The sequence below is a fragment of the Falco peregrinus genome, chromosome 1, assembly GCF_023634155.1.
Source record: "Falco peregrinus isolate bFalPer1 chromosome 1, bFalPer1.pri, whole genome shotgun sequence".
In the NCBI taxonomy this organism is placed as follows: domain Eukaryota; kingdom Metazoa; phylum Chordata; class Aves; order Falconiformes; family Falconidae; genus Falco; species Falco peregrinus.
The window spans coordinates 71156667-71179079 of record NC_073721.1 but is presented as its reverse complement, the minus strand read 5'-3'; the positions used below and the strand labels follow the sequence as shown (position 1 = coordinate 71179079).

At 39.9% G+C, this 22413-nt stretch overlaps 1 protein-coding gene across 2 annotated transcripts in view; it reads left to right on the top strand.

Moving 5' to 3' along the window:
- The first annotated feature begins 523 nt into the window (after positions 1 to 523).
- The window catches only part of SCFD1 (sec1 family domain containing 1), a 54880-nt gene continuing 32990 nt past the window's right edge, over positions 524 to 22413 (top strand). The window contains exons 1-12 of one of the 2 annotated variants that reach the window (XM_055793864.1): positions 524 to 693; positions 5073 to 5143; positions 5992 to 6080; positions 7097 to 7187; positions 8018 to 8140; positions 9315 to 9402; positions 13542 to 13631; positions 14732 to 14787; positions 15748 to 15833; positions 17661 to 17760; positions 21120 to 21259; positions 22313 to 22403. In XM_055793864.1, coding sequence (XP_055649839.1) covers positions 663 to 693; positions 5073 to 5143; positions 5992 to 6080; positions 7097 to 7187; positions 8018 to 8140; positions 9315 to 9402; positions 13542 to 13631; positions 14732 to 14787; positions 15748 to 15833; positions 17661 to 17760; positions 21120 to 21259; positions 22313 to 22403 — 1056 coding nt within the window. In that variant the 5' untranslated portion in view covers positions 524 to 662. The remainder of the gene's footprint in view (positions 694 to 5072; positions 5144 to 5991; positions 6081 to 7096; positions 7188 to 8017; positions 8141 to 9314; positions 9403 to 13541; positions 13632 to 14731; positions 14788 to 15747; positions 15834 to 17660; positions 17761 to 21119; positions 21260 to 22312; positions 22404 to 22413) is intronic. The other variant, XM_055793863.1, reaches the window with a different exon arrangement.

Genomic DNA, 22413 nt, shown 5'->3' with positions numbered 1-22413 from the left:
GCCCCCCCCCCCCCTTCCCCGAGGGGCTGGAAGGGCTGGGAGGACCAGGGGGAGCTGCACCTCGGGCTACCCGAGGCCGAGACAGCAGGCTCCGAACTGTCGGCTTTGTCAGTAGCTCTTGGAAGCTGCTGACGGCAGCGGCGGCCAGCTGCCTGCTTCTGAAGTGTCGGTCCTTCTTCCCGTAGTTCAACCGAGCCCCTCAGCGCTGCTCCGTGCCTGCCTTTCCGCTGTTGCCCTAAGGCGCGTTGCGGTTACCTCTGCTTGAAAATTCAGCCTGAGAGCAGAGCAAAAACTGTTAAAAGTGGGGTTTAGGTGTTAAAGGGAGCGGGGGTGGAAAAACACCACCTTTTTTCCGCAGCTGGGGAAAAGCACGGGCCAAATTTTAAATCGTAAGGTGCAGTTTCTCTTAAATTGCAGCTCGCTCCGGAACAGGTGCCGGTGCTGGGGCCCGCGGGAGCTGCTGAGGGCGGGCGGAGCGAAGAGCGCGGCCACGGGCGAGCGTGCCGGCGTGGCGTACGGCGGCGCCTGGGCACCGGAGCAGGAGCAGGCGGGGCGGCCCGGACCCGCCTCCCGCCGCCGTAGTGGCGGCCACGTCGCCCGGCGGCTGCGTACGCGGCGGTGGGCGGTGCGCCGCGCCGCGGCCGGGCTGGCGGGGCAGGAAAATGGCGGCCGGCATCCGGGAGAAGCAGACAGGTAAGCGGCTTCCCGCCGTCTCCGCCGCGGCAGCTGCGCTTCCCGGGGCTCGGGGCAGGGAGGGAGCGAGGTCAGCCTCACGCTGCCGCTGGCGGCTCCTGCCCGTCGCCCCCCCCGCCCTCTCCCCCGGCGGGGCCCCGGGGCGGGCTGTGGGCGTCTCCGCGCCGCCTCGCCTCCGCCGGGGGATTCGCGCCCTCTCACCCGGCTCGGGGCTGCGGCCAGCGGGACGGCGGCCTTCCCCCCCGGCCTGCCCCGGCCGTCCCTGCGGCGGAGGAGCTGGGGCGCCGCTCGGCTGCCTCTGCGGCCGTGGGCCTGGCCGAGCGGGGCTGCGGCGGCCTCTGGCCGCAGCTGCTGCTGACGGGGCTCGGCCCCGCTGTGGGGCACTGGGCCGCGGGTGCCCCCAGCCCGCTCGGCGGCGGGGCCAGCCCCGGGAACGTGCCCGCGGGAGCCGCCGCCGCCGTGTGGGATCGGCGCGGGAGGGTCTCGCCGGTGCCCGTCCCCCGCGGCCGTGGGGCGCAGGGTGCGCGCTCCCCCGTGCCAGCGGCCGTGCTCCCGTGGCGAGGGTGGCGGGGAATGCCCGTCGCGGGAGCAGAAATAACGCTGCAGGTGTGCCGCTCCTGTCAGGACGATACAGGGGCCTCGCAGTGTGCACTGACCCTCAGGGAAACGGAGAATGCGAGGTTTAACAGCTACCGCTAACTATGCGGGGGGGGGTTCTGTGGATAAGGGGTTTGCTGTTGCCCCTCCTTGCACATTGCTGTGGGTCTGTAATTGACTCTTCTCTGTCTTGATGCTGCTTTGCGGAGCCTTGAGCCACCGGTTTGAATGTCCTCCCAAGGCACAGAGCGTGTGGGCTCCGTAGCCCTCTGCTACCCTTATTTTGCCAAAGTTTTCGTCAGTAGTTTCAGCTGTAGTCTCGCCACCTTTTCCTTGGTAACTGCAGTGTCTTTATGGTGGTGTAGAGGATTCTGGATGCGTTTATTTAACATGAAATATTTGAAATCGTCTGCCTAAAAATCTCAGTCTGAGTCTCTGTGTGGACCTTAAATATTTACTAATATCCTCCATCTTTTTGGACCAGTCTACTTTCTGTAATCTCATTCCTGTGGCTGTCTGCCATTAATAGTACTGTTCGATGTTCCTTTGCAATCCTGTACTTCTCTTTGCTACCTTCCTAATAAAGCTCATTGTCTTTGAGTTCTTATTTCATACAGCTTTATTATTCTCTGTTGTGCTTCACCTGGTTACTCGATTATTTCAGGCAACCTTTGCTACTGAACCCACATTGTCTTCCATCAGTGAGGTCATTTGCAAGGAGGTGGATTGAATAACTAAAAGATACTCAGAAAAAGGAAAAGATATATTATCATTTAGTGTTTGTATTACTATTTATGTGCACTGTCTGTTGTGACCTTTATCCTGGTTCATAACCAGTCAAAGCACATAATGGTGCAAGCACAGTAAAAACCTGATCCTTGCCCCGTAGAGCGTTCAGCCTAAATGTAAATGAAATGGCAATATAAATACAAGAAAGGAACCCAGAGACTTGCTGAGTGTTTGTCATGATTGTCACGGCACATCACTGGTCTGATTACTGTCTTCCTTAGAGAGCTTATGCCAAGCTTTAATTTAAATGGTAAACTCTAAAAAGCAGCTGCTTCAGATCCAGTAGTACCAAAATACATAGCCCTGCAGCTTATACAAAATTGCTCATATCACTGAAATGTATGGCAGTTGTCACTGGCGATGAGGGAGCCAAGGCTTCAGGAGCAGTCTGTAATCAACTTTCAGGACTGCTCCATGGTGTTTAAAAAAAGGAAAAACGTATTAAGCACGTGGTAGGGAGGGCTGGATTTTACAGAGACCCAGAACTCACTGCCAGGTTGGTTCCTCCCATGGTCAAGTTTCACTGCTGGTAACGTGATTTGAAAAGGCAGTACACAGGAGGAGAAAGCAGGGACAACTGCAAAGGAGGACATCAGAAACGTTACCCAGGCACGGATGGATGGTTTTAGGAAAGCCAATGTTTGACTGAAGTTGAGACTTGTAGCGTATGTCAAAAGCAATGAGAAGAGCTTCTGCTGTGGCATTAGTAGCGGAAATATTAATAACTAAAAATGTTGGGTCATTGCTAAATGGAGCTGGTCATTTAGTGGTGATGGACACAGATAAGGCTGAGGTACCCAATGCTTTCTTTGCCTCGGTCTTCACCAACAAATTCTCCCAGGCCTTTGTGTCACTTCGAAGTCAATCATGGAGTGAATCCTCTTGGAAAATACTTCTCATCATGTGAAGGAGAAGGCACGCATGGATTTACGTATGGTAAATCACACCTGACCAGCCTGATTGCCTTCAGTGATAAAATATTTGGATGCGTAGGCAACGGGAGAGCAGAGTATGTAATTTACCTGGACTTCAGCAAGGCTTTTAACATTGTATTCTTGGATCCAAGTGAGGATGTTATGGGCTGGCTGGTGGGACAGCTGGATGCTTGAAAATACGGCTGGATGGTCAGGCTCAGAGGGTTGTGATCAGACATACATACCTGGAGGCAGGTAACGACTGGAGCACCACATGGGTCTATCCTATGACCTGTTCTGTTTAAAATCTCTATCAGTGACTGGGAGGCTGTGTCAAAGTGCACTCTCATTAAGTGTGCAGGTGACAGCAAACTAGGTGAATCTGTTAATACACCAGAGGGCAGAGCTGCCACTCAGAGGGACCTAGATGGGCAAGAGGAGTGGGCCAGCAGGGACCTTAGGAAATTCAACAGTGGCAACTTACATAAATGCCTGCACCTGGAAAGAAGGTGTGCAAGGGACTGGCAGACCGGAGAGCAGCTCTGCGGAAAAGGCCCACAGGGGTTGTCTGTGGCCAGCGAGCTGACGGTGAGCCCACAGTGTGCCCCCATGTAGCAGCATCCTGGTCCATATTCACAGGAGCACAGCCAGCAGATCAAGGGGAGTGATTATCCCCCCACTACTCAACCCAGGAGTCCACATCAAGATGCCATGTCCGGTTTGTGGCTATCAGTACAGGAAAGATGTTCGTTCATCAGTTAGAGGGAGTTCAGCAAATGACTGCCAAGATGGTCAGGGGCTGGAGCACTGTGAAGTGAGGCTGCAGGACTAGGGCTTGTTCTGCCTGGAGGAAAGGTGGCTTCAGGGGGCACCTAACAACAGCTCTCCAGTACCTGTCAGGGGGACATTGAGAAGATGGAGCCAGGCTCCTTGTGGTGGTGTATGGCAGGAGAGGGACAACACGCATAAAATGAATTGAGGTGTTCAAACTGGATATAAGGAAAAACCTTTTCACCACAAGGACAGGTCACAGTGTGGTTGTGGCACCTCCGTCTTGGAGATCTGACTGGATGAAGCCCTGAGCAGCCTGGCCTGGCATCGCAGCTGACCCTGCTTAAGCAGGCGGTGGGACTGGAGATCTCCTGAGGTCCTTTCCAGCCTGAGCTGACCTATGATTCTGTAAACCCCAGGGACCTGCACTGAGTATGCTTACAGGATTCATTTAGCCGAAGACTCAGAAGTCAACCGTTTCTGCGGCTGTCCATTTGTGAGCAAAGTGGTATACATTGCCCTGATTTCTGCAAGTTTTGCCTCTGCAAAGCTTTGCAATTATTTTGTTTATGAGTTTGAAGAGAATAGCCACTAACTTTGATGCAAATAGTCTTTTACTGCTAGTCACAGATGGGGCAACAGCACTTAGTGTATTGTTTATTAAGGTAAATTATAAAACTCCTTGCTTAATAGATTTATAAGCTGGAGGTGGGTGAAGGAATCTGCGTTGGTTTTCTGTGTTGAATGGGAAGTTAGGTGAAAGCACATTCCTGCTTCAGAGAGTTTTCTTGCTGCAAGTTGGGGGTATTTTTGTGCCCCTTGAAGCAGCAATTTCTTCCTATGAGTTCTCAAAATGTTTCAAAATGTGTGTCAGTTTCAGTTAGGTGTAAAGGTATTTTTTTGTTTGTGTGAATAGTGTTGTTCCTGAGGGGTATGAAAAGCAGATCAGGGGAATAAATCAAACTAGTTGCTACTGTACAGAATGCACCTTCAGGAAGATACTGGAATTACTAAGGCAAGCTGCAACAGAATATAGCCAGTATAACTGCAGGGAGAGATTCTTTCTTCATGTTTTGGGACTCACTGCTTTTCCTTTTGCAGCATCTTCCAGAGCCTGTAAATCCTAGCTGATGTGTGCCACTTGTCAGTCACAGCTGCATAAAAATAATGCAAATGTGATTTGTTGCATTTATATTTGATGATGGTTTTCCTCTCAAATGAAATGTGTAATAAAATCCTGCTAATGTGTTTAATCTCTGTTGGCAAAGTGGTAAAGAGACTAAAGCATTAATCTGCTATGTTTTCCAGTGGCTTTGAAACGTATGCTGAACTTCAATGTCCCTCCTGTTAAAAACAGCACAGGAGAACCAGTATGGAAGGTAAGAAGTATTTTAACAGGAATAAGAGAATTTATAGTGTTCAAAAAAGTTCAGAGTTTCAAATTTTAACCAACTCTAGTATCTTCTCTATTATTAACCTCTACAAAATAATTTTTCATGTGTTATGAATATACAGAATATAGTATCGGAATTACTGAGCAAAATACATATGTGAGAAATGGGCTGCCTGAAGACCCAATGACTGATCCTTTTGCAGTATTTTAATGAGTAACTGAGTAGAACATTTTTAAGAAGTACTTAGGTCTCATTGGTACCTATTGGCAGAAACTTGCATGATACTTTACAGGTATCTGACCCACAGAGTCAGAAAGAAGCCCATAGAAAGGGAAGAGCTAGTGGTAGCTTTGAATTTAGAAGCAGCTGAGCTCAAGCTCCCTTTGTTAGCTTTAAAAAATAACTAACATGTAATTTGTGAGTTTTTGCTACCACAGAGCATATATTCTGTCTCTTCATCTACTCTGTTGCCTTTTTCCTCTCTGCTTCTCCCTGTTTCCTCTCAAATGCAATCAGAGAGGTTCTTCACTTACAATAACTAATTTCTGACAGCAGATTCCTGTTTGACTGACACATTTCAGGGGGTGGAAGTGGTTATTTTCCCCCTGCCTCTATCATTGGGTTTCTTTTCATTCTTTTTTAAAATGTATTTATTAGTAAGCACAAATGGAAGTCAATGACAAATTAATGATTTATTATACATTGATAAACGTTTAGCACTTTTCAGGTTAAGTAGTAGTTCCTTTAACCTGAATTCCTGTATCCACTGTATCCTGTATTCTACAGTGTTCACTTTTTACAGCTCTTTGTAAGAAGATGTGTATCTATTTCAGGTTCTCATTTATGACAGATTTGGCCAAGATATAATCTCACCTTTGCTGTCAGTGAAAGAGCTGAGAGATATGGGGATCACTTTGCATCTGTAAGTACTTTTAAAATATTGGGATTTTTTTTTCCTAAAAAGACCTTTATTTAATATTCCCCAAAATCATGAAGAAAACATTGAAAATCATTCAATAAATAACTACTAAAATAAAGGTTATACCCTGACTTGTTACTAAAACCAGATGGTATTACTCAGAATCAGGGACTGGAGAGAGAATTCCAAACACTGTACAGCAGGATTTCTAAGTACAGGAAGCCCCTGTTCAAAAATAAAAATTATCCAGTAGGTAGTTTTTTGGAGTCTGTCTGTACAAATCCCTCTGTATTTACATACGCTAAAATTATTTTGGCACAAGCTGTTTCATGGGACTGTGCATGTTCTTTGCTTGTCTGTTTACATGTAGAATTTAATTGTCTCATCAAACATGAAATCTTTAGGTATTATTTTAAGAGATTTCCCATTTCTCTTTCTCCAGATTGCATTTATTTAGTTCATTGTCATTCCTTAACTGTGATAATAGTTGTGGAGAAACTTTGAAGATACATTTATTTTTTCCAAAAGTTTATCAACTTCTACTAAGTGAAGACTAGAAATGGAAACATAAGTTTAACATGTTGACATATCAGCAGAAATGTGAGAAAAACTTGTAAGCACTTTGGCTTTAAACAGGAAAGGCAAGTTTAATAGTATGAGATATGCAGGTTTTTTTGTTATCATGTTAACAATTAATAATTGGTATATGAGCTTTGTAGATACAGTGTTTTACCTACCTCTGAATAGATTCAAAAATCTATTTTTGAAGATTTGTGAAGCCTTTTCTGAAGCATTGAATAAACATTGGAGACGTCTGTTAATATACTTAGCCAAAAATTACACAACTATGATTTTTCGTGATTTTTTCATGTCTTGTTCTTGCTAAAAATGTAGCCGGATATAGGGAGAAATCATAGGAAATTAAATGTGTCTGTACAAATAAATAATTTCTTTAGCTTTTATCATTTTCCACAAATCAGTGGAGAAACACATTAGAGATGTATTTTTCCTCCTTTTAGGCTTTTGCATTCAGATCGGGATGCTATTCCAGATGTTCCAGCTGTTTACTTTGTAATGCCAACAGAAGAAAATATCGACAGAATGTGCCAGGTAGCTTGCATGCTTAATGTTTCAAATGAGTGGACACAACTGAGTGTGTGAAGCAATTCTGCACTCACCAGGGTGTGACTGTTCTATATTTAGTTCTTGTACGTGTCTGAACACCTTTGTTTATATTTTTTATATATTAGCACATATTTATAATAAAAATGTTACCCCACATTTTTACCTGCAAAGCTTCAATTTCCCAGAAAGTAGAAGGGTAAATATGTCTTCTCTGTTTTGGAGAGAGTGTTGGGAGTGAAAAGACAAGAGGCAGTCGGCACAAATCGAAATATAGGCAATTCGGTTTAAACATAATATAAAAGCTGTTTTAATGAGGGTGGCTGAACACTGGAACAGATTGCCTGAAGAGTTCATGGAATCTCCATCCTTGGAGGTGTTCAAAACTTGAGTGGACAGAACCCTGATCCACCTGCTCGGTTTGACTCTGCTTTGGGCTGGAGGGTTGGACTAGGCTAACCTCAGTTTTTCACATTCTCTGGGAGGAATTGGTGGAAGGTTGACATCTTCGCCAAAGGAAGGAGAAAAAGCAAAAGGTATTTTTGGTCAGTGGTAAGGTGTGCAATAGAAATTGCTGTCTGGTAGCTTAAATTTTGTTTCCTGTTTTTTGCAATTCTGTGTTAGGTTGTTTATATCTACTTACATAATCAAAACACTGCGTACGAGGCTGTATGAACAGACAGCTAAACACTTCCAAAAAGTTAGTTTGACTGTGGATAACTGGAACTTCACATCGTGAAAGTATGATTGTTTTTTAGTTAGTCAGAAATGTATTAGTTCTTCTTCAGGAAAAAGGTTGTGGTTTTCCTTCCTTTCAGGACCTTCGAAACCAGCTTTATGAATCTTACTATTTAAACTTTATTTCTGCCATTTCAAGAAGTAAACTGGAAGATATTGCAAATGCTGCCATAGGTGCTAATGCAGTAACCCAAGTGGCTAAGGTAAGAAAATCTCCTAGGGTCTAATGATAAAGATACTACCATTACAGGTGTTACTGCATTCTTACTTGGCCACTTGAGTGCCATACACAGCTTTTCTGACTGAATCACGAACAAAATAAATGTTTGGCTAGGTTCAGTGGCACACATAGATTTAGTGGGGGGGAAAAAAGGAAATCTACAGTCGTCTCACTAATGCAGTTTAGTACCATTCTTCAGCTTAGTCAGGTGCTGCAAGACCTTTGTGCTAAATGATAAAAGGGGGAATACAGTGGTTTCAGAGAATTCCCGATCTCATCAGCTCAGTGAGTGCACCTGGTGCATATATGGTGGGGTGGGATTTTTAGCTCCTAACTACATGAAAAGTGTGGTATGAGTGCAGTTGTCATTTTAAATAGACATTATACTGTAGATGCTGTTATACAGTGTACTCCTATACCTTTATAATTTAAAGGCAGGTGTCAGGTACGTATCCTCTTAATTTTTGTTGAATGCCTGTACCAAAACCTGCAAATTACTAACTATAATTATTTTCACATATACTTAAATTCATTCACTACTTCTTACTCCTGGTAGGGAGTACTACTGGCATGAGAGAAAGAAACTGTTGTGAAATGAAATGAAAATTACGAGTATTGTTTAAGCCTTAGGTCTTCAGCAGGAGTAAATTGGTGCTGCACTGTGGTGCAGCACTGTGTTTACTTTGCTAAATCTGTTTTTCTGTTGTGATGTCCCATTAAAATTTTATGCTGTAGAGAGGTTTAATTTTTTTCCTGAATGTGTAGGTATGTACAATAAAACCAGAATTTGTCAGCTATAATTTTGGATTGTGTAGATATTGCCCTCTTTCCTGCCTGAGAGCTCAACACTGTTTATGTTGTAGTCCTTCATATTAATAAAAAATAAACCTATACTATTATAATGTCCTCCAGGTTACTTTTTTCAGTGATAACTGGCTACTAAAAATTTGTCCAGAAATAACTTGAACTGTTTTCTTTTAGCACTTTTTAGGTGCTGTGAGGTTTTGTGTTATCACTCAATTCTTACGCAGGCTTTTTAATTCATACATCGTATCTTGCGTTTCTTTTAATAGTAGTTCTGTGAAAGATTCAAAAAGTAGATGGGTTTGTTTATGCTTCACTCTGGACTGTTCTGACGATTATTCCTTGATTTCTAGGTGTTTGATCAATATCTTAATTTTATTACTTTAGAAGATGACATGTTCGTATTGTGTAACCAAAACAAAGAACTGGTTTCGTATCGTGGTAAGTAAAATTTGTATAAAAATTACACTGGAATGTCTAAAGTTGAGATTTACTTTTGAAGTTGCAGCTAATACCAAGCAATGATATTGTTTTGCTTTGATCTACTCAGAATTCAGGATAATCTTGTTAGCTGTGTAGTTTAAAGTCATGAAGGATACAGTCCTTAGATATTAATTTCAGCATCTTTACTACACAGCTATTGTAATATTGAAAATTAATTACGTATTTTTAAATAACAAGTTTAATAAAGCAAAACTGCAGTATAGACATATATGGACAGTAGGGCTTTTTATATTTGGAATCACATAGGAAAAATTTCGAATTGTTTACACATGTAGATACAGACATTGTGGGTGGCTGCTGCATTTAGGCAGCACTATCTAGTCATAATCCCTTCAGCAGTTCTGCAGGAATTCAGTATTTTGTTTCTGTGTGAATTGTCAGCTGGAGAGTTACTGTAAGGAATGCAAAGCAAGAAAAATGACTTCAACTGATAGAGTTTCTAGACAGTGACGAGTTGGTACCTACTTTTCTTATTCAAGACATGAAAATGGGGTGTGCAGGGGGAGGTAGATAGGATCAGGAGTTGGAGTAGCGCAAGGAAGAATCTGGGAAAGGGCACTCTGGAAAAGAAGAAATGCTGATTGCTTCTGCAAGCATGTGAGCCAAGCATATCAGCTTCTTCATAAAGTCTCAAAGTGGCAAGTGAAGTCAGCTTCATGAAACTTTTTTTTGTTTTGGTTTGGTTTTTTTTTTTTTCATTTCTTGGGACTTCTGTTGGATCTGTTTTGGAACCTAGCCGAAAAACTAAGTGGCTGCTTTTAGGTCAATTACCTCTACAGCTGTGGTGCTAAGGCAGCTCAAGTCAACATATATACGAGCTCTCATAATTGTCCACATAGTTTTCCTTCCACCTTTGCTCTGATTTTTGTGCTCCCTGACCCATTCAGAATGCTAAATCAAGAGAGAACTGTACCTGTCCTGCCCCTCTTACTCAAATGGCTAGCTGTTATAGGGTGGGTTGTCTTGCTTCCCCTGCTGTAGTTTCCCTCATCTTCTCCTGCTTTTAAATCAGAACCAGTAATCTTGGAGCTGCAGAGTGTTTGTTCAATTGACTCATTCATAGAAAATACTAGCTCATTTGTGTGATCCACAAATCCAGTGCAAGGGAAGCAGCAGAAGGGTGTAAGTCAGAGACAAGATAGCCCTTTTTTAGCAACAGCTCCTCATTGCTGTAGCATGGTCCCAGTGTCACACAGTTAATTCCTGCTTTATTTGGATGCACAGAATACTCACTAGTGACCAGGTAGAGATGAGAAGTCTCCATATGCCTAACATTTATCAGTGAGATTTTTCTCCTCGCTGGTCCAATTTTGGAAGTCTGTACCTTTCTTTAATACCGGATCCATAATACTGAGTTCTGTCTCATGCTGGGGATTGATTCTGTTGTCAGAATGAAGGGCATTTTTGTTTGAAAAGCAGACTTTTTTTTTTTTTTTTTTAATGAAACCTGCTGTTAAGAGTTTTAGTAATAATTGTTTTGGGATGTGTTTGTGTGTAGGTAAAGATACTTGACTGAATCTCATAAGATTCCTGCTAGCTAACAAAATTTGAATTAAAATGACTGACAGTGTTTTGCACCCATCAGTTTCTGTGTGCTTTGCTTTCCTGTCTTGGGCTGCTAAAATTTGCTACACGACACGTGGTTTCACACACTGTTTAAACCAGTCTAGAAGTGGGCTGTTTCCAAAAGCTGACCGAACAGAAATCTGATCTCCCATAGAAGGTGATTAATTTTCCCGTAGAGTGCTGAGCCGATCCATCTCGCTGTGTGAGTTCTAGATCTGACATAGGCAGGCAGTAGGAGTGCAGAGGCAAAGAAGAGGTGGTCTGGGTTTGCCTTTGGAAAGTAACCCTAGCAGGAAACTGCCGGTTTGTATATAGTGTCATAATCTATATAAGTCAATGTAAATCTGATGGTGATGACAGGCAGCCTGCTGTTCTTGCAGCGGCAGTGCCATCTGTGGCCATGCATGTAGCCAAATGAGTGAACTAAGAATAAACATAACAAAAAAGGTTAATTTTCAGTTTCCTGGCTGTATGGCTGTGTTTAGAGAGAGGTAATGTCACGACAAATAAGCCTGATAACAACACATTCTCTCTGTCCATGTAGTGATGGACAAGAAGTGGTGAGCTTAAACTGCAACAAGAAAGTTTCTGGTCAGATACTGGGAGCAATTTCTAACTTTAAAGATAGTGAAATATTAGAACAGATTACCTATAAATGTTAGGGCATTTTTATGACTGGGAGGCTTTGGAAATTGGTTTAGGCGGAGAAATAACATGGGCTTAACTCATCTTTGGGAAAGAGGACTGACTACATAATCCCTCAGGCTCCTTCTGGTTCTGTTTTTCTGTGAATGTGTAGAAGGAAGAGTAAATGCGTAATACTGCTATAAAGTCAATGTTTCTGCCATCCTGTTTGATGCTATTCGAATGCTTCTTTACCAAGTTTGGATCAGTTTTGTAAAACAACAAGAAAATGTGTAGGAGACACATTTCTGTATTTGAAATTCAGAAAGTGGTGAGAAGCTCACCACTTCTTGTCCATCACTACATGTAGCTTACTTTTCGTTAATAGATGCGTCCCCCCATAAGCTTGTTACAGTGGAGAGAGAGGATTATATAGAAAACGTGATAGAACAGCTCACTGAAAGATTATTAATGGAGTTTTTCAAAGGTTGGCCTAAGAAGCAGTAATATTGAATATTTGTGTTGATGGCTATGGTACAAAAAAATGTACTCATAAAATGTACATGTTACACAAAATTAGAAGGCACCAACAGTATGCAGATCACTGGAACATCATAAATGAGTATCTTAAATATAATAGTAGAGAGGGAATTAGATTTTAAAATTGAGAAAAGCAAGGGAGTAAAAATAAGATTATTTACCCCCTGTAAACTGGGAGACCATTAATTGGAGATTAACTACAGAATGATAACCCCAGTTAATTTCAAAGCTTTGTCATTACAGAAAAATACAGATATTGGAAACAGTCTGCCTGTCTTCGTGCTGGTATTTCAGAAATTTGAACTTGGAATAAAAAAAAATGCTGAGGGGGGTACTTCTATTGCTGCTCTCATCCTAGCAGCCTAGTAAAAAGTTTGACTTACTAACTATAGCTGCTGGTAGAAATTGCTAATATAATCCATCTCTCTAAAGTTCTTAAGAGTACAAAAACAGGGGAGAAAAAGCACCTTTAAAGTTGTAGAATGATTATGGCTGGCCATGCATATATCTGGAATGGGAGGCTTATTAATGTTCAGATCTTTGAAGTTCATTTTTGAAGAAAGAGTATAAGACAGGTAATTACGTGAGAAATGTTTAAAGGTAAAATAAACAAGGATGGGATTTATGGCGTGAGAAATGAGACAGTGCTTGACTTGACACCAGTGATAAGATTAGGTTTGATGTTTCCTTTTGGCGATTGTATTCTTGTCAGTGTTAATTATTTAATAGGAGTGTTGCTATGTGTCTCTTGTTCTGACCTAAATATGTGAGGGAAGTCTTTCCATCTATAGCGTGAAATGTTTTAGAACTTGGGAATTATCCCTAACCTAGAGACTGACAGTAAATTTATTTAAAATAAAAAGAAAAAAGAAAAATCTCCATTACAAGAAGAGGGATTTAGAATCTTTAAATATAAATAACTGCATAGTGTAGTTCTCTTTAAATTACATAACTGATACTTGAAGATTTTATATCTGAAAAATCGTTTCCAAGTGGATGGCCTTTTCTCTTGCATAACATGGTTTTCTAGGAAGTTTTAAATAACACAATATTAACACAACCCAGAAGTTACAATATGCGTTGTCAGAGATAATTGGAAAAGATTGTATAGTGTTTGACCTTATACAATGAGCAATAATTGAGTTCTCCCAATTTTTTGATTAAAAATAGAAAAAAAGGAGAAGAAAACTAATGGATGTGCTAGGAGGGGCATTTCACAATAGGATCTGTTCTGCAACAAAAGCTATTGGCTATTAACAGCCATTAGGAAGAGGATTACTTTCTCAGTGTTGAAGTGGCATAAACTTCTTTACGCCTATTCTTAACTCTTTTCCACACCTTTCTAGCCATTAACCGACCAGATATAACGGACACAGAAATGGAAACTATAATGGACACTATTGTTGATAGTCTCTTCTGTTTTTTTGTTACACTAGGTAAGTTTTCAAATTCTAGCATATTTTCCATGTTTTCCTTTTAGAAAAGATCCATATTCAATGGGATACCTAGAAGTTTAGTCATTTCCTATAGCAAATTAAAGGCAGAATTAGATCTGTGACGGAAATCTTAATAGTTCGCAGGGTTGGTTAATGTTCTTGCTCAAATTATTGCTGTGCTGAGAACACTGAAACGCAAAGATCCGAATTCACTGTTTTTACAAAATCCTAGTTTGCAATGAAGATCAATAGTGCTTTGAGTTTGAATTTGCAGTTCTCAAAAAAACAAACCAACCTTACAGAAAAAGAAGAAAAACCCCTCACACAAACCTGCAGTTTTTTTTATACACACACACAACTGAAATAAGCAATAGGAAGATATGTTAAATTTACTTTTTTTATTGTGTTTTCTTAATGCTTAGGTCATACGTTTTTCATAGTGATGGCATTTAATCTTAAATTCTCACTGAAATCAATCAGAGAGAGCATTCCTACAAGGGGAGCTGGGGATCGCTGTGGGGCAGTGTTCAAGAGATTCCCTTGGACCTATTGAGTTCTTTCAGGTGTTGGTGTGATACAAATTAACTCTCTTATACTTAGTCACTTCAGCTCTGTGGTATTGGAATTTTCATATTTATATAAGGAAGGGAGAGACAGTAGCTAAAGGTTTTGAAACCTGAAAGCCAGTGGAAAATGTGCCTTTGGAAATAGCATTAGTCTGCAGTGAGTTGTAACTGATACATTGTGGTGGTGTTATGGTACTTATTATTCTTGTTCTCAAGGGACTTATAACCTTTTGAAACGTAACTTTTGATGCTTCTATATGAGATAGTTTGTCCCCTCTATAGTATATTAGCTGTCTTTCTAGTGTACACTATACTTCTTATAAATTCCTGTATGAGGTACTCACTTTTATTTAACATTTCTATATAGTACTTTTTGTTTCATAGATAAAGACTGAAAGAGATTAATACACATTTGTATTTTGCACTTGAAAAATTTCATCTCCAGAATGTTACTAAAATTTGTTTTATGAAAAGTACACTAAGTTGTAATTTAAAAATTGTAATGCAAGTAGGAGTCAATATATCTTTTATTAGGAGCTATTCCTATAATCAGATGCTCAAGAGGAACTGCAGCTGAAATGGTGGCAGTGGTAAGAAACTATTTTCTAAACAAGTATTATTGTTTTAAAACTTTCCTAACACCTTGTTTATTTTCTCAATACTAGGCAAAGATCAAATGTTACTGTATCCTTTTCCTTATGAAGGAAATAAAACTGGAAGGGAGATACACCAGTTTTCCTTTCTGGTTTCAATTCCATGGAACTTACCTGTAGAAATTTTAATATTATGGAATCACGATGATGTGAATGATCATTCTTAATCTAGAGTTTATCAAGATTTTCTGATGGGCATTATAGTTACAACCATTAAGCTGTGTCTACACAGTTTAAAAAGCTGCTGTCTGGCCTGGGTTTTCCTGTGTGCCTCACTTAGAAATTTTTATCTATCTTACTGGGAAACCCCATAAGTACAGGCATTTTTATTATATCAAATTAAACTGACACTGAACTTGATCATCAAGCAGGGATGAAATTACCAAACTAGATCACAATTAAAAATCTCTACAGCTGTCTTCATTAGGAGTCACTGTGCTTAGTATCTTCCATCTTCCTCACATCTTTCTTGGACAGTGAAGCCTTAATATTGGTTAAACTTAAGCATTCAGTGCGCATGCATTCCTATTAAGGGTAATCTCATTTTTATGGAAGGCTTAGTGTGGCAGTGTCTGACAGCCCCAGTTTGCTGCTGCTGCTGTGGTTCCCTCTTGGTGCCTCCTGCAGGTGTTTTCTATCTGCATGTTTAGGAAGAGGGTTCTCATTGCCTGGGAGGACATTAGTGGATGTAAAGGAAGCATCTTCTTTGTGGTCCTAGATACAAATATAAATGCTGGAGGGAGAAAATAGAAGGAAGAGATTTCTTTCTTTCCCGTGACCTAGACTTCCTGCAGCTAAGACATTTATAAACTACAGAACCAGCACAATAAATCTTTAAATAAAGAGATTAGGAAACGATTGGTTTCTTAAAAGCTGTTTTGTTTTTTCCCCCTTCAGAAATTAGATAAGAAGCTCAGAGAGAACCTAAGAGATGCCAGAAACAGTCTTTTTACAGGTGACACACTTGGAGCTGGCCAGTTCAGGTATGGTGTTATAATAGCTGTGTATTTTTGTTATTTGTATTTTAGTTGTCTGAAACATCTCATTGGGATGTCACCACTATAATGAAAACTATATTTACAAAGTTTGTTCAAATTCTATACTAAAAGAATGTGCATACTTCTAAGGTAGTTTTCCAATCTTTTAGCTTAACCTGTTTGAGAACTTTTATAGCTAGTAAATGTGCAGTCCTAGGGCAGTGAGACAAAGATTATTTAGGGAACCAGGTAATTTTGTTCACCCTCTAAACCCAGCAAGAACCAAACTCCTGCAAATACACTCAGTTTACAGGACCGTGATACGCAGTTGGATGTCTGAATGTGGCTGTTGGCAACCTTGAGTCTATTAAAAAGAAGGAAATGCCAGTTTTCTCACTTGTGAACACTGTTACCAGTTGTAGTTACATCAAGAGCAAGTGTTTCTCAGCTGATCCCTGTATCTATCAGAGAAGGACTGCTTAAGGACCACCACCTGGATAATTAGATAATTAAGGACTGTTAAGTCATGACGATTTGAATCCTTTGAGGGGAAAGAGTGGTGAGAAAAGACATTGTGATGCTTGTATGCTTCTGATAATGTGTTCTCGATAGCCTCCCCTGGGTAGCCTTGCCCCCAGATAGTTGAATACTCCACAAGCTGCCTTGGGAAAGTGTATTACAGTTTACACTGTATGAGAAAATATGAGATGTATTGGGAGTACTGTAGCTGAAGGAGGCAGTTAGGATCTCCTAACTGGATATAAAAGTCATCATATTTTTATCTCAAATTGAGAGCGGAACCTGGATAAAAGACACAAAAAAAATCAAGAGTGGCAAAATGGAATGAGATTGAAAGGTATTAGGAGAGAAATAGCTGTGAAATACAGTTCCTTGGTTTTCAGGGGAACTGAATTGTAACCGCTGTCTTTTTTCATTCAGAGGGGTGGCTTGTTTTCCTGAGAGTATAGCATCATTACCTTCAGAAAATCAAAATACAAGGAATGGGAAATATGGGAACTTTTAACCAGTTAAATGGCTTCGGATGTTTAGTTTGGTTTTCAGACTCGTGACTAAGGCTCTTGAGATTATATATCTACGTGAAGATAGTTACTGCAAGGAAATTCAGAGCGTGGAATTAACGTGCTTTTATTTTGTTCAAGTAAACTGTAATTTAGCCATCACATTTACCATAGGTTAGTGTACTTAAGGGAAATGGTTGCAATACTGTTCTGTCAATTCACAGCCTTTCTGTCTTCACTATAAACGTTTCATGTAGCCGTAACCCAAAACATTTAGGCATCTCTGCATTCTTTTCCCACAAAATTGAGTATTGATGGAATTACCACAGTGCATCTCAGAAGATGATAATTTTTTCTTTATGGACTTGTATATACTAACAAAGAGGAAAATTAAATTAAAAACCCTTGGAAGAGAGATCTTATATTTGAGGTTTGTACTGGGGATTAAGGTCGAACATTAACCACTCAAACAGTTGTTTGGAACTCAAATGTGTATCCAAACAAAGATATACTAGTTAATACCTAAAAGGCTGGTTACTGTTTAGTGTTTTGACTTCATCTTAATATTTATTAATTGGTAATTTCACTTAGTACAAAATAAAATAATCTTTTTATCATCGGTAGGACAGTGGTTCATGGAATTTCTGGCAGTGATCAGCCCCAGATGCTTTGGGGGAGGCTGGAGGAACTCTGCAGTAGGCAGTTTGGCTTTTAACTTGAAATATGATATAGAAGCTGGCTGATACCACTCAGGATGTTACTGGGGTGTTTTAAACATGTTTAAAGAAATACTAATACAGTGTCATCTTTTCAGCTTCCAAAGGCCCCTGTTAGTCCTTGTTGACAGAAACATAGATTTAGCAACTCCTCTACATCATACTTGGACATACCAAGCTTTAGTGCATGATGTTCTGGTAAGAATAAATCAGATTTTGTTACCAAAATTATTTTTTCACTCACTTTGTTATTACACTTAATACCAGATTCTCTCTTAATCCAAAATCTGTTTAGTCTGTTTTATTTGGAAGTTGTTTAACAAAATGTAATTTGGAAGATTTTCTCAAGAAGGTTTATTTAGCAATAACTTTTGAATAATTAAAAAGTTGAAATCTTCGTATTATCAAACGATTGGTAATTCAGCAATCCCAGCTTTTTCTTCAGTAGTTCATGAATCTTTTATGTTGTGTAAATGCTAAACTCCATTAAGCGCAATTCAGTTTTGGCAAATAAATGCTTTTAATGAGTTTTTAAACCGATTTTATTATGTTTGAATTTCTGAAAATAAGTTTCTGGTTTTCTCCACAAGGTGGTGTAGGTGTTCAATACAGAGATACCAACTAGTATATGACTGCTGTGAGGACTCTACAATAGATTTAATAATTTTGGGGAAATTCAGGTAGCCTTAAACAAGTTCCTCAAGTTCATTTTATAAAACCAGTAGTAGAAATGTACTTGAATGAAAACAAATGCTATTTACCGAAGATGTATGTGTTTCCTATATAGTTACAGAGTAAATAATAAAAGATAATATAAGTAAGAAGAATTACTATCTGGAGGCTTTTTTATACTGTAGAGTTAGTCATGCAAATCCTTTCAATATCTAGCTTTGAAAAATAATTTGATTTTATTATGGAGACTGTTAGAGGAATATGTAAAATACGCACATGCATCTATGTGTTTCTATACAAAGCTGGTTGTGAACTGTATAGTCATACATACAGTGTTGTCAGAAACTTGCATTGCTATCATGAAAGTATTTTAACATTCATGGGATGTTTTAGGACACTTTTAAATTCTGCTTTATGTAATTCATCCATTTTTCTTAAACTTAAGGGTGCTTTTTGCAAATAAACAATTTTTGGCTTGATTCTTTTAGGAAAGGTATATATGAAAAAAACACAGTTTGCACTGTTTTCTCCAGTAGCTCTTGAACTGGCTAGAGACTTGCAAATATAAGTACTGAATTGCTACAGGTTTCTTTTGAAAAATCAGTGAAAGAGTAGGGGATGAAAACCCGAATTAGAGTTTTTACAGGTGTAAAATGCTTTTGCACAAGGTCTACACTTATTTTGGGTTTGTTAGCTACCAGCCATTTAATCGGCAAATGTCTGCTTACTAGATAGTAAATCCACGCAAAGCTCTATGTAGTTGCCTCCTGCTCAGGTACCAGGTAGAGAAGGTAGTGTCGGGTGGCTTCAGGCATGTCTTGGGGTGGTGCTTCGGTGCATCGAGATGCACAGGTCAAAAAGGTAGTGGAAGCTGAGGACTAGTGCAACAAACATGGAGGGGGATTAGAATAACACTAGAAGAATGCTTTGAGGATCGTGGGACATTTATCTGGACTGTGTCAGACTTCTCTAGTTTCTCTGGAATAACTTGTTAAATGGTGCATGTTGCACCTAGTTTTTGACTGAGGTGATAGGATTATGAATTTGTCTAGTGAAATTGTAACCAAGTGGCCTGTGATTCCACGTCAAGGGCAAAAGTTTAATTTCAAAACCAGTAAAGTTATTCATCCTAAAGGCAAGCGTGCCAGGTTCTTCATGTACTGAGCATAGTATTTCATGAAATAACCACAGTAGCCTTTTGAAAGGCCATAAATTGTAACTGTGCAAGTGTTACCGAGGTGACAATTATGTAAACTGTACTTTGAAATAATTTTTTTCTCATTTAAGCTCTCTATTACAATAGTTCAGGAATTCTGTGGGGGATTGAGCTAAATGTTAACTCAACCACAGAGTTGTGTGCTGCATCCATTTAGATTATAATTGTGGTGTTTCTACACATAAACAGGCTTGTATGAAGAGATTCCCATTTCTGAATAAAAATCCTTTCAGGAGTGGACACAGAAAAATGGGGAGCATGGATATAAAGCCTTATAAAGACAAAATGGGGAGGTGAAAAGAGGAACACTAATCATTCAAAGAATCATTTTGGTAAAATTCCTTGTAAATGCCAAAACTAACTTGGAAACTCAGGTCACTGGTGAGTTAAGTTGAGCCAAATCATAGATCTCCATTAAAAATTGCAGCTGAATTCACAGTCAAATTATTTTTTTTCTTTAAGTTTTTATTGAACATATGTACTTAAAAAATACTCTTTTCACGGAAATGTTAAACACATCTTGTAAGATGAGGTTTGTGCTCATTGACTGCATGTGCTTTCTTTGAGTAGCTACTTGATTTTGTTTCTATTCTGGCATGGATCGTTTATAGTATTTTTTTTAAGTGTGAACTCTGCCAAGGGATAACTAGAAACATTTAAAAATTTATTTCACAATTTCACTTACAATGATCTAGTTCTGTGCACTGTAATTAACATAATAAATTAACATAATACAGTGGAGTTTTATTTCTGGAAAAAAATATCTGTTCTAGAAGATTTGTGACAAATTCTGTTGAAGATTTTACTCTTTGTCATTTTTTGCCGAGTAAAGAGCACATTTGAAATTTTAAATGTTCTTGAAAAGGGTTGGAATAAAGTCAGCAAGTGGAGTACTTATTAATCTTTGTGGCAAACCAGAGGGCATATATATGCTGCAGGAAATACAGAGCTGTCCTTGGCAAAGAGAATGAGGGAAAGAACCAGAAGACATACAGGGAGCAGTGTGGGTGATATATTGTGTCATCTAGCAAAAAGATGTAGTGTCTATGTTCGTGCATCTGTGGAAGAAGAAAAGCTATATGGAGAAATAGCAGCTTTGTTGCAAACTGTTGCTTTATCATGCACTCACTATTTTACTAGTGTTTTAAAAAATACAGAAAGAGCTGTGAAGGTGTAGCTAAATAGTCCTCACAGTGGATATTCCGGTTGCTGATGCCATGAGCTTCTTTGTGGCTTTGACACGTTTGCTGTAGTTCTGTAAGTGAAATTCAGCCTTGGAGACCGTTTTTGTCTGCAACATTTATACTTTTTAGTTTTGGCCAGTTGTTAGAGCTCAGTTATTGCTAAATAATTTATTTTCTGTACAAAAAAAAGTGTTCAGAGTTCAGTGTCAGAAGATAGCTTGCATGTGAGGTGACCAGATGTCTTTGCTTGACCTTTATTGCTTTGTTTGATGCTTTTTCAGTAAGTGTGAGTGATTTTGGAGTTGTTACATTGTTGCTGTTATTACCTAGTTAGTAAACTGATTCCTGCCCTCTTATGAAATTCTAATAAATAGCTATGATAATATTTTTTAGAAAATGATTCTAGAAGATAATTGGCTAAGTATAAAAGATGATTAAATAAGGAAAAACTGTCAAATATTTACTTAAGATTTCTCTTCTTGCAGGATTTCCATTTGAATAGAGTTAACTTGGAAGAATCAACAGGAACGGAAAGTTCTCCAGCAGGTGCTAGACCTAAGAAAAAAAATAAGAAATCCTATGATTTAACTACATCTGATAAATTCTGGCAAAAGCATAAGGGCAGGTAAGCTGTGTAGGTACAGAGTTTACATGAATTTAGTCAATATAAATTCTAAGTATTCTTCATATTGTGGTAGTTCTATTTTTAAGATTCTTTAAAAATATTTTTGAAGTTTGTTTGGTTTTTTTAAGGTATATTGGGTCTAGCTGAGGTGGAGTTAATTTTCCCCACAGCAGCCCTCGTAATGCTGTGCTTGTATTGGCAGCTAGAAGGCTAGTGATAACACACCAGTGCTTTGGCCGCTGCTGGGCAGCGCTCGCACAGCATCCAGGCTGGCTCTCCAACATCCCCCCGCCACCTCCATCACCAGTAGGCTGGGGGTGGGCAAGATCTTGGGAGGGGACATAGCCAGGACAGCTGACCCAACCTGACCAAGGGGATATTCCATACCATATGATGCCTGCTCAGCAATAAAAGCTAAGAGAAGGGAGGAGGCGGGAGGGGCATTTGGGTTTTTTTCACAACGTTCGTTTTCTGGAGCAAGTGCTATGCATACTGACACCCTGCTTCCCAGGAAGTGGCTGGATATTGCTTGCTAATGGGAAGTAGAGAATAAAATCTTTTGCTTTGCTTTGCTTTCATGTGCAACCTTTGCTTTTTGCTTTATTAAATTGCCTTTATTTTGACGCATGAGTTTAGGTTTGGTTTTTTTTTTCTCCATCTTATTTTCTCCACCCCCTGTCCTGCTGAGGAGGGGAGTGATCGAGCAGCTTTGGTGGACACCTGCTGTCCAGCCAGAGTCTACCCACCACATAAGGAATGATCATTGTCAGTATTCGGTGTCCTTATTAATTGTGTGTTAGCTTTTTGTTACAAGAGCACAAAACTGTTCTTATCAAAATTATATACAAATATTGAAAGCAGTGAATCTGTCTTAGAAAGTTCAAGTAAACCTATAGCAAGATGTCATTATTTTCACTGATTTGATACTGCTGCATGATTTGTGTATTGATATTTCTGAAAACGTTTTCATGATCATCTTGATCATGCAGCCTGTCTGGTTCTAGTGTTTCAGTTTGTTGATTTAACTGAGCCTAATGCGGAGTATTGCATTAGTCCTTTTCCAGAGGTGGCTGAGTCTGTTCAGCAAGAACTGGAATCCTACAGAGCCCAAGAAGATGAAGTCAAAAGACTTAAAAGTATCATGGTAAGTTTTA